Below are 12,578 nucleotides of genomic sequence, written 5' to 3'. Positions count from 1 at the left end.
GAACAGGATTCATATTTATTTCGAAGATTTTTTTTTTTTGTTCTAATAAAAAAATAGGAAGATGTGGTATGATTGCCAATGAGACAACTCTCTACCAGAGATCAAATGATGTTGAGGTGAAAAAAATAGGTCAAAGCTTGTTGTCTGCTAGGTTTTCCTTTCCTTACCTGCTTCGTTTTTTCTTTTCTTTTTTTCAATGGTATATAGAGAGTAATATTTCAAACCAAATGCACAAGAGACATTGTGTATCAAGTGGCTCTCATCGGGGTGTAAGCGTGATGCGGGATTGGCTGATTTTATGTAAGCTTGACACGTGAAAAGTCAAATCATTTTTCACAAAAACGGGAAACGAAGTCGGGTGGGACATGTGAAATTACAAGCCTATCATTACAATGATAAGCAGGGTAGAGGATTCTGACAAAACAATAAGTGGGATCCGGGATCAGACCCATGGATATGCACAATGGCTTTATATGGTTAAGATTCTGAGATAGTTTGAATTAATAAAGAGTTTAGGTGGAAATGGGGATAAAAAAAAATGGGTATCCCCCTAGATAACACAATGGCAAAGTCATGGATTTTCCAAATGAAACCCCAAAAATATTATGGATAAAAAAATTAATTAAAAATTTTTGGCAAATAAATATCATTTGACATTTTTTTAAAGTTACTGGCGCAAACAGATTTTTACTACATACTTGGATTTACACAGATTTTCCATTCACACTAGGAGTCAAACACATTTTCTCTTCAAAATGTAAACGATGACTTGACATTTTACTCCTATGAGCATCCATGCAAGAATAATAGTTAAGGTGGTACCAAACACCTTGACTAAAATCAATTTGGCTCATTTAATTTTCATAAAATTTTGACAAAATATTTACTTTGACCCTTTGACAAAAATATAAAAATTTCAAAAAACTTGAACCACACACTTTATGGGAAAAATTTCATTGGATATATAGCAGTTTGACAAACACTAATTTTGATCATTGAGAAGCTCAATATTTCCTTAACAATAGAATGTGATTAAAACGTTCAGCTGATTTTTACAGAGTTTTCTCCCTGTAGTGTTATGTACCTTCTTAAATGTAAGAACAAACAAATATTCAAAATTAAAATTGATTCTGCTTATTAAAGAATCTTGAACTATTGACCATCAAATCACACTCTAAATATGTTTAAATAAGAAAAGAATTAAAGAAATAATAGTAATTACCTGATGGTATAAATGTTTTAGGGTTCAAGAATTCTTTTCCGCTTTTTTCCTCCACCATTTTTTCTGTTTGGTCAAGTTTCTGGTCTAACATTGCATGTCGTATCTGTTTAAGGTTAATAGCAACATTTTTACCTATCAGCATGAATGGACACCATGTTTGTATATCGGAATATCTGAGGAAAAAAGAAATACTACATTATGTTATAATGCCAACATTAAAACACTGAAAATCCTTGCATTGTATACTTTCACAGGAATATGACCGTTGTTTTTTAATCGTTCTACTCTAGTGGTTGATAAAGTTTGATTTTGTCAATTTTCATGGACTTCCCCTATTTAAATGTACCTTGTATTTTGATATTTTGTTATACCTATTTCACAAGGATAGATGCCAAAGCTACCAGTATGCAAAATTAAATTTAAAAAAAAACAGACATTAGATCTTACCAAATACATTGTACTTTAAATTCGTAAATTATTGCATGCTTTTCTTAGTGCAATTTTAAAAAAATGGACAATAATACTAGATTAATTATTGCTATTTCAGAAAAATCTGCGTACAGATATATGTATCAGATCTCAGAATGTGGGTTCTTATTATTGCGATACTCGCCCAATTGCATTATTCGCAATAATAAAAAAACTTGCAATAATTTTTGAATTTACAGTATGTCAATAAACAGCGTAATCAATTTCCTTGTAGTTCTTGTGTGTTTTGACTATGATCTTAAACTAGAGGCTCTAAAGAGCCTGTGTCGCTCACCTTGGTCTATGTGCATATTAAACAAAGGACACAGATGGATTCATGACAAAATTGTGTTTTGGTGATGGTGATGTGTTTGTAGATCTTACTTTACTGAACATTCTTGCTGCTCACAATTATCTCTATCTATAATGAACTTGGCCCAGTAGTAACAGTGGAAAATATTTTGTAAAAATTTACAAAAATTTACAAAATTTATGAAAATTGTAAAAAATTGACTATAAAGGGCAATAACTCCTTAAGGGGTCAATTGACAATTTTGTTCATGTTGACTTATTTGTAGATCTTACTTTGCTGTTTTACAGTTTATCTCGATCTATAATAATATTCAAGATAATAACCAAAAGCTGCAAAATTTTCTTAAAAAGACCAATTCAGGGGCAGCAACCCAACAACGTGTTGCCTGATTGGTCTGAAAATTTCAGGGCAGATAGATCTTGACCTAATAAACAATTTTATCCTCGTCAGATTTGCTCTAAATGCTTTGGTTTCAGAGATATGAGCCAAAAACTGCATTTTACCCTATGTACTATTTTTTAGCCATGTCGGCCATCTTGGTTCACGGGTGGGGTCATCGGACACATTTTTTAAACTAGATACCCTAATGATGATTGTGGACAAATTTGGTCAAATTTGGCCCAGTAGTTTCAGAGGAGAAGATTTCTGTAAAAGTTAACGACGACGGACGACGACGACGGACAACGACGACGACAAACGCCAAGTGATGAGAAAAGCTCACTTGGCCCTTTGGGCCAGGTGAGCTAAAAAGAAAGTCAAAATTACTTCCATCACTGGACAATGCCCAATCTTATAGACACTAGCTATAAATTTTGATGATTGATGAAAAATTGTATTTTAGAGGATATTTGATTTCTTGGTTTTGCCAAAGTCTTCATACAAGCATATAGAAATTTGTACTTCATTGAATATTTAAATTATGCATGTTGTTGTTCAACTATACCCATAAAATCCACAGAAATCAGTATCACAAATAAAAATGAATTCACAACATACCTTTCATCACTTTGGAGGAATCGCATGCCTGTGTACATAGCCTCTGTTACCAAACACCCTTCTTGTAATTCTGTGTAAAATCTATAGAAAAACTTCTCCCTAGCAATATTTGGTGTCAACCATGAACATGCAAGTACACATTGGGCTCCTAAAATATATACAAATAAAATATAGAAAAACTTCTCCTGAGCAATGAGACACATACAAATAAATAATTGCATTAAAAAAATAAACACCAATAAAACACTGTAAAATTTCTGACTTGCAATATTGTTTGATGTCAATTAAAATATAAAAGTACCCATTCAGCACCTAACATATTTTACTAAAAAAAAACAAAATACTTATTACTCTAAAAATAATCTAAAATCTTCTACAATATAACACAATACTTCACACTTTTTGTATGCATGTCTTGATTTTCTTTTTATGCCAAAATACCACATGTTTTTCTGTTATATTTGCTATTTATACATCTTTTACCAAAAAAAGTCTTCACATCATTTTTCACATGTAACTTAGCCTAATACTTGTCTTATATTATCAAGCGAAAAAATGCTCTATTTGGAAATATACAGCAAAGCCTGTCTAAACATAATCACAGAAGGACTTTAGGACAACACAAATTTGTTTTAGCAAGTACAATATGCTTTATTTAAAAACACTCTGTCACATTGACATGTGAAACAAAAGGTAAATATATACAAAATACAATCACATACAATCATAGAAATAAATAGACCAACTTAGAAATGAAATATATTAATAATTACTTTACTTTATAATATTTTCGTTAACTTTGAAACGAATAAAGATACATTCTTAAGTACATTAATATTAACCAATGATAGTAGTCCTTTCATTTTTGCTGCACTGGGATATTTAACATAGTATTTTGGAATGTGCTAATTTCAGAATAGTTCAGAATAGACCTGGTTTATATTCACTAAATTTATACCAAATGAAATTGAGAATGGAAATGGGGAGTGTGTCAAAGATATAACAACCCAACCAAAAAGCAGAAAACAGCCCAAGGCCACCATCTTTTGAATATCATCATACCATTATTTGATGGTTTGGACAGGTTTCTGATGTAGGGTTTGGTAGTGACAGCTTTCACTGTGATCTATTTAAGATTTTGTCTAGTATGCACTTTATTTCCTTGATTTAAATTTTCTATCAAAATTGTTCACTCTTTGTCATTTGGTCTTTCAGATAGTTGTCTAATCATAACATATCTCCTTATCAATATAAACACTTACCTGCAGCTAGGAAAGCAGACGGTAAACTGTATCCCTGTTCAATAGTTTCTTCTGTCCTGTTTGAGTTGTATCCAACATTTAACACAACAAGCTGAGCATTAAGTTTACAGGCTAAGATATCACTGGATGTGACAATATATGAGTATTGCTGAGGAGGACCTGACTCTTGTCTGATTGGGTTAGGTGTAAATGCCAGAAATCCTTCTCTCCAACAACCAAATGTTGCTAAAATAAATTAAATATATCTATTATTTGCTTATTTTCTTGCCTGCCAGTTGAAGCAAAAAATGAAAAACTGTTGAATTTCAAGTACCTATATGTATGACTTGAATTCTTATTACCTATTTGTCTGCCTGTTGAATTATTATAACCTAATGTACCCGGTATGACTGTTGAATTCTTATTATCAATACATATGACTGTTGAATTTAAATTACTAAATGTGTGACTGTTGAATTTTGATTACCTATTGGTTTGACTGTGGAATACTAATTACCTATATGTCTGCCTGTTGAATTATAATAACCATTATGTATGACTGTTGAATTCTAATTATCAATTTGTATGAATGTTGAATTTAAATTACTATATGTATGACTGTTGAATTTGATTACCTATTGGTTTGACTGTGGAATTCTAATAATACCTATATATCTGCCTGTTGAATTCTAATAACCGTTATGTATGACTGTTGAATTCTAATTACCAATTTGTATGACTGTTGAATTTAAATTACTATATGTATGACTGTTGGTTTTGATTACCTATTGGTTTGACTGTGGAATTCTAATTACCTATATGTACGACTTTTGAATTCTAATGAACTATATGTATGACTGTTGGATTTAAATTACTAAATGTGTGACTGTTGAATTTTGATTACCTATTGGTTTGACTGTAGAATTCTAATTACCTATATGTCTGCCTGTTGAATTATAATAACCATCATGTATGACTGTTGAATTTTAATTATCAATATGTATGACAGTTGAATTTAAATTACAATATGTATGACTGTTGAATTTAAATTACTATATGTATGACTTTTGATTTTTGATTACCTATTGGTTTGACTGTGGAATTCTAATTATCTATATGTAAGACTATTGAATTCTAATTAACTATATGTATGACTGTTGAATTCTAATTACCTATATGTATGTCTATTGAATTGTAATTAACTTTATGTATGACTGTTGAATTTAAATTACTATATGTGTGACTTTTGAATTTTAATTACCTATAGGTTTGACTGTGGAATTCTAATGACCTATATTTATTACTATTGAATTCTAATAATCTATATGCATAAATGTGAAATTCTAATGACCTAGATGTTTGACTGCTGCTGTATTCCAGTTACTTATAGGCATAATTGTTAAATTCTAATTACCTATATGTATGATTGATGAAATCTAATAACGAATATGTATGAGTGTTGAATTATAATTACCTATATGAATAACTGTTGAATTCTAATTACGTATATATATATATATATATACATGTATATAATATGTATGACTGTTGAATTCTAATTACCTATATGTAGGACTGTTGAATTCTAATTACCTATATGTATAACTGTTGAATTCTAGTTACCTATATGTATGACTGTTGAATTCTAATTACCTATATGTATGACCGTTGAATTCTAATTACCTACATGTATGACTGTTGAATTCTAATTACCTATATGTATGACTGTTGAATTCTGTATTTCTTTCAGGAAAGCCTCCTTGGTAGCTTGTGAACCTGTTATAGGAGAAACATCTAACCAGGATCCTACAGCTGACAACTCTCTCTTGGCTGCTGGAAGACTGATACATGATGGCTTCCACGTGCTACCATGCAATATTGCGCTATAAAATTTCAGAGAGGTAAATATACTGATTGATTATCATTTGTTCAACATCCAGTGGGGAAAAATTCAGGACAGGAACGAGTTAACAATATATCAAATATGTAATACCGTAGGTTCTGCAAACTGAGTCAAATTGGATGAAGGGGAGGAATTTCAACTGCCATTGGAATGATACATGTATGTAAGCTTATTCTAACATTTCATTGGCAAATTTATGCTACATTAATATAAAATGGTTATGACAAATCCCAAGTCTTTTTTTTTTATTTCTGAAACTCTTTTTTAGTGAAATTCAATGTGCTACAGGGCACATCTATTTCCAGTTATTATTTGAAAAATGAACAAAAGTAACATTGTACCTTCACCTTGTAACAAGAAAATCAACTGATTAAACACTCGTCACATGATTAAAGTTCACAAGACAAGACAAGACAAATACTTTATTTAAGTCATAGTAACATATTTTCACTAGAGTCACTGTATTATATTTTAGGATTTTCATTATTTAAAAAAATTTCCACCACATCTACTTGTTTTCATTCAAATAAAAAATACCACTGTATATTACCTTTCAGGAAGTTGGGGATTCCCTATCACCAGACATCTCTCCCTGTCACTGATTTGATGAAATTCTGTAACAGCACTAGAAGACGATGTTATGTCTGTTCCTGTAGAGGTGCAAGTTGTTAGTGTAGAGTAGCTATGTAGACTCAGTAAAGCTTCGAGTGATGTTGGACTTCCAACACGGGATAAGAAATCTGCGGCCTTCAAAGCAGATCTTTCTGGAATTTGTGGTAAATTCTGACTAGGAGATCGAGGGGACATTCTGTTACCCTCCAATGATAACTGAGTGTTTTCTTTTGACGGGTCCATTTTTTCTTCAAGTTCAGACTTGAGAGACAATTGTGTGGTGACTAACCGTGGGTTTGACACCTTACGTAGATCTAACATAAAGGATACAGATGATTCAGCATCATCTGCCGGAGTGGTAGCATTCGACAAAATGGTTTTGGTCAAATATTTATTCAAGCCACCTTTTCTTGTCTGAGATCTCAAGAAGTCTAGTTCATCTTGACTCTTTAAATAATTAAGTTCGTTATTCACACATTTTTCCAACATTAATATGCTAGGTAAGATGGTTATATGATGTCTAGTAGACAAATAATTTGAACTCCAATCCTGCAAGATGGTAAATGGGCAATGAAATAAATCTTTGTCTGGTATAATTACTAAGTTATTTCCCTTGTCCAACTTCATCAAAATATCCTCAACAGGTGCTATGAGCAAGTTAAAGAGTTTATGACATGGAGATTTACTAGAAGTATTCTCATTATTATTGTTGTTGTTGTCTTTGTGGTCTTCAGACTTTCTTTGAGCTAGCATCAAATTTTTGTGTCTCTTTAAATTGAGTCTTTCTTCACTCAATGGAATTGCTCGATTTTCACAAGTTGTTTGCAAATTTTTCCAGTCAGCATTGCCTCTGATCTCTTTCAATAAAGTTTGGACCTAGAAAGAAATTATGAAATTAAAACAATTTTGTCTTTTTTAAAATATAAGTGAAGTACTTTGAAAGTAAATTTGTAATTTGATTCTCATACTTAAGTCTACAAAAAAATATAAATATCTGTTTCCTTCTTCCCAACCAACCATATGTTTGACCATAAAACATTGAATTGTCTTGTCAAAAATCTTATTTTATAAAAAAGCATTTGGTGTCATTCGGATAGACAAAGAATACATGTAACCTATTTCCACTGTCAGACTTTCAGTTATTTATCTAGTCAAATTTGTGATAAAATTTACAAAAATTGAAGGAAAAAGTTGTCATAACAATAGAAATTGCAAAAGTCCGGTCATGCATGTGCCAATTACTGGATGTGTAGTGAAAATACAGATAGTACTTAAAGGAAACAGGTAATTTTTCTGGAGAACATAAAGAAAAAAGTTGTTTTTTTAAATCTGACCTACTGAACCTATTTTGTAGCTGTGGCAGAAAAAAATAAATGGTATCAGGTTTTTCCCACTAGAAATAAATGCATTCCATTTGTGTACAATAAGTATGAAAATTCATGTATTTGTTTAAATTATAAAATCAATGAGAATTGATATTCTATAAAGTAAAGTACCGGTACTTCAATAGTATATGAATAATAAATAATAAATCAATAAACCAAAGTTTTTTCTTCTAACCTTTCATATATTTTCATCAGTGTTTGAGATAAGTAATAACTTTATCATATAAAATACACATATATATAAACTCAACATCAACCAAATGTATTTACCAACCTGTTCTATCATGCCCTCATCCTCTTCTGCTCTCCCAGAATAGAATCTGACAACTCCTTGACCAGGAAGTAAAACCCATATCAACAGTCTACTGGGTAGTAAGGAATAATATAGAACATTGGCATTCTGTTGGTGAACAATCCTGGTAATATGTTCTACTGAATCTAAATGTGGACCAATCTGGGATCCTACATATCCAGGCATCTTTGTAATGTATCTTCTACGATAAGCTTCAGCAAACTGTAAACATTCATTCTTGTTACCAAGCTTGCTCAAAACACATTGCATCCCATCATAGCATTCAGTCAATTGTTTTTCATAGTCAGGTGGACAATAAGTATCTTCATCACGATGTTCTTTTATCTTTGTCTCATAAAAAGGAATCAGTGATTCAAAATATTGCCGAGCTTGTTCGATATCCTTAAGCTGTGTGGAATGTTGTTGGATACAGGCTATGTTATACTGACAGATTTTAAGTATATCATAATATTCCATATCATCAGCAAGATCATATGCTTGTTCATAGAAAAATAAACTATGCTGATATCTTTTCATCTCTCTGTAAACGTTGCCAGTTTTACATAAAGCTGTGGCCCTGCTTCTGTAGTCTGTTCGAATGGCAGCATTCAGCATTTGATCATACACTTCAATGGCCTTTTCATAATCTTCCTTCATGAGGTATGTGTCAGCTAACATCTCACATGCCATTACAGTCATCTTAGTGTCTTTAAAACGCTTTGCCATGGATATATACTGTTCATGATATGTTATACACAGCTTCCAGTTCCTCAATGCAGCATAAACACTACCTAAACATCCATAAGCCTGGGCCATGCCTTTTCGATCTTTATTTCGTTTAGAAGATTGTAAATACAAATTATAGTTTTTCAAAGCTTCGTCATAGTTTCCAAGGATTTCATTCAACATGCCTGTATTGTGGTACGACTCAGATTTTATTCGACCTTCAAGTTTAAATTGTTCTAACAAGGATATATACTTCCTGGCATGATGTTCTGCATGATGCATCTGTCCGATTGTTTTGTAAGCAATACTTAGATTGAGGCGCAAACCACACTGAAGTTCTTTTGTCCAGAAATCTGGGAGTTCCCTCTGTGATCCTGCCTCCTCTTCAAGCTCCGCCTCTAATTGTAATAATTTTTCATAGAATACAATAGCCTGATGAGTGTCTCTGTTTTCCAGATAAAGAGTTGCAATGTTAACCAGCGACTTTGTCTGGTAAATCTGTTCGTGAGTGGCAATTGCCGTGGACAGACATTCCTGGTATATAGAAATGGCCTGTTCATTGTGTTTACAAGCAGAGTGAGCATTGGCTAAAGTTAATAATATTCTCATAGTTATGCCTTTCTGATTTGTTTGAAACTTCTGAGCTGCTTCCAAAATCGTTATACAGAAGTCATATCGTTTTGCTTGGAAAAGATGTACACCAATTTCACTTAACTTTTTATAAGAGTCCATTTCTAAAAAATATATATATAACTGAAGAAACAAACTGACTGATGTTTGCAATTAATTTCTCACATGTCCAATTTATCATTTTTTTTGTTTGTTCTACAAAATCAAATTTAGATTTTAATAATAATCTTTATTGTCATATAAACATAATTAGTTTGAGGAAAAAAAAACAAAACAAAAAACAAACATAATATAGCAAAGAAATAACAATTCTATAACAAATGAGCACATGGAAAAAAAATTATACGACTTCTGCCCTCAGCTCTAATGACTGTTTTATAAAGGAGCCAATATTTTTAACATGTTCCATGATAGAGGGGTTTAGCATTTCTTTTACTTTTTGTTCTTGGGTAAGAGACATAAAATTATGAGAAGGTAAACAATTTTGAAATAGATTATCCCTTAGTTTTTTGTTAATTTTACATTCAAGTAGGAAGTGTTTTCATCCTTTATTAGATGGTGCATAAAGCACTTACAGACCTAGAGTTTACTGCAAACAACTTTTTCTACATAGTTAATTTTTCAAGCCCTTTCCAGCCTACATAGCAATAACTTATTTTAGTGATTTTCTTACTAGATTGATGTTTTCATATAAGAGAAGTTTCAAGTTTACCATATTCCTGATGATTCATAAAAGCGTTAATTTTCTATTAACAAAAGTCAAGGAAACATAATGCTGGCAAAAATGAATTGGTTTACAGCACTGTATGTTTAACTTTCCAAAGTCAGGAATCTCATCAATATATGTGGCTATCTTTGATATTTTTGTCTGTTAAGGATTTGGGGTTGAAGTAAGACCATTGGTTACATTAATTTATGAATTTGTCTAGACTCAAGGAATTTAGAATTTGCTAGTACTAGTTAAGTAGGTGTAATAACAAGAACCAAATTTTAATCTGTACATTTCTATTTTGTTTTTAATTTAATGTGGGTTGCTGTCTTCTTTTCATTTACTACATATCTCTTTTTTCATTTTTGTTTCTTGTCTCTACTCTTGTAAAATGTCAAAACATATTACTGTTGATAAATATACAGGTGTAACCAACATGGCCAATGGTATATCTTAACATACATTTGCTTGCATGTGTATAGGTGTAATACCACCAAATCATAGTACATCACATCCAGTTGCGTACGAAAATAGGTCGAAAAAAAATATTCCCTTGAATTTGACAGTTGTAGGTAATTGATCCTACATTTCATTGCAGTAAAACATTTCTGGGTCATAAACATATATCTTGGGTATTTTAAAGCACCATTATTTTTTTATTTGGGGTTTCTATAGAATATTTTGGAAACTTGAGGTTACATGGTTACTGAAGCTTGTACACAGGTTAAAAAAGGGGGAAAATTTTATTGGTTAACTTCCAGTGATGGTTATTTTCTTATATGCAATGAAATGTTATGTGAAATTTTTTCTATAGTACTGGACAGGATAAAACTTTACTCAAGTTGCCAAGTATTTCTTTATTTGAAACAAATTTAAATTCTGCACAATTTTTTGAAAAGTGCAAATTTAACAAAGACTAATAGGGGAAAATCAATGGTGGTATTACACCTATATAGAAAGTTAAAATCTTTTCCAATACTTTATTAATAGTGAATAGGAAGTTAACATAATGTTAACTGTTCAGTTAAGAATGTTTTTTGAATGTAACAATAATTCATATTTCCATCTATAGTCTCTCATGTTTTGAAATAAAACTTGAATAATGAGCACCAAGACACCTTTTTATTATAACTTGTCACCCTAATTCAATTCTAAATTCTAATAAGATAGCCGGCAATACAAAAATATGTGTGTTTAAGGTTTTTTTATCAAGAATTGTAGGGTTGGGTAAGAATTGTTTTGGTCACAAGCTGAAAAAAATATTGTGTTAGGGCCCTAGGTGAAAATTAGAATCAGTTAGGAAACCCAAATAACACAATTTGTATTTTATTTGGCCTAATATGTAATTGTCAAGAGTAAAACATTACTCTCCAAGTAAAACATAAATGCAATCATAAATATTTGACAAAAAAAACCCATTTAAATGTCTAATTTGAGGATTAGTATGAAATATGTTTACCTTCTAGTTTCTCTAAAACATCTTTTGGAATATGGCATATATGTTCAGCAACTTCTGCAATGTGGTCTGTCAGGTCATCAGCATTGTCAGGGTCAAGGTCAAGGGCAGTCAAAAATGCAAAGACAGCGTCTCTGTAATTGTGAACTTGGCATAAAGTCAAGCCATAAAGTCTGTATGCCTGTAAGGAAATTGATTTCATGTTTATTTTATTTCTCAAATCAGTAAATTCTTATGTAATAATGCATCTTCATGAAGTTTAAGGCAAAATGAAATTAAGACAATTATCTCCCTTTGACAGAAATTTTACTAGTCCTAACTTTTAAAAGCTAAAGAATTTCTTAATTTCAATCAAGTTTAAATATTTTAGTGTATACATGTATAATGTTAAGTAAAATCAAACCTCTGGGTTGTCAGGTTCTATGTTTATAGAATTCTCTGCATCTTTTAATGCCATAGAGTTATCTCCCATGTCCAGAAAAGCTTTTGTCCTTGCAAATAAAACCTCCATGTTTTTATCATCAATTTCCAAAGCTTCATTGTAACGTTTTACGGCTACAGTAAAGTCTTGTAATTGCATGGCTTGGTCTCCCATTTCCCGAAGTGATTTAATCTGAAATAAAAA

The 12,578-nt window shown here is 31.4% G+C and overlaps 1 protein-coding gene across 2 annotated transcripts in view; it reads right to left on the bottom strand.

Moving 5' to 3' along the window:
* The window catches only part of LOC127729971 (tetratricopeptide repeat protein 28-like), a 30,945-nt gene that overhangs the window by 15,086 nt on the left and 3,281 nt on the right, over positions 1-12,578 (bottom strand). For both annotated transcript variants that reach the window (XM_052237971.1, XM_052237972.1), the window contains exons 3-10: positions 12,357-12,566; positions 11,957-12,134; positions 8,415-9,892; positions 6,694-7,631; positions 5,954-6,123; positions 4,262-4,486; positions 3,000-3,147; positions 1,223-1,395 (exon numbers count right to left, since the gene is read on the bottom strand). In XM_052237971.1, coding sequence (XP_052093931.1) covers positions 1,223-1,395; positions 3,000-3,147; positions 4,262-4,486; positions 5,954-6,123; positions 6,694-7,631; positions 8,415-9,892; positions 11,957-12,134; positions 12,357-12,566 — 3,520 coding nt within the window. The remainder of the gene's footprint in view (positions 1-1,222; positions 1,396-2,999; positions 3,148-4,261; positions 4,487-5,953; positions 6,124-6,693; positions 7,632-8,414; positions 9,893-11,956; positions 12,135-12,356; positions 12,567-12,578) is intronic.

Source organism: Mytilus californianus, unplaced genomic scaffold, assembly GCF_021869535.1.
Source record: "Mytilus californianus isolate M0D057914Y unplaced genomic scaffold, xbMytCali1.0.p SCAF_2, whole genome shotgun sequence".
Taxonomy (NCBI): Eukaryota; Metazoa; Mollusca; class Bivalvia; order Mytilida; family Mytilidae; genus Mytilus; species Mytilus californianus.
Note: the sequence above shows the minus strand (reverse complement) of the source record. Positions and strands in the feature narration are given on the sequence as shown.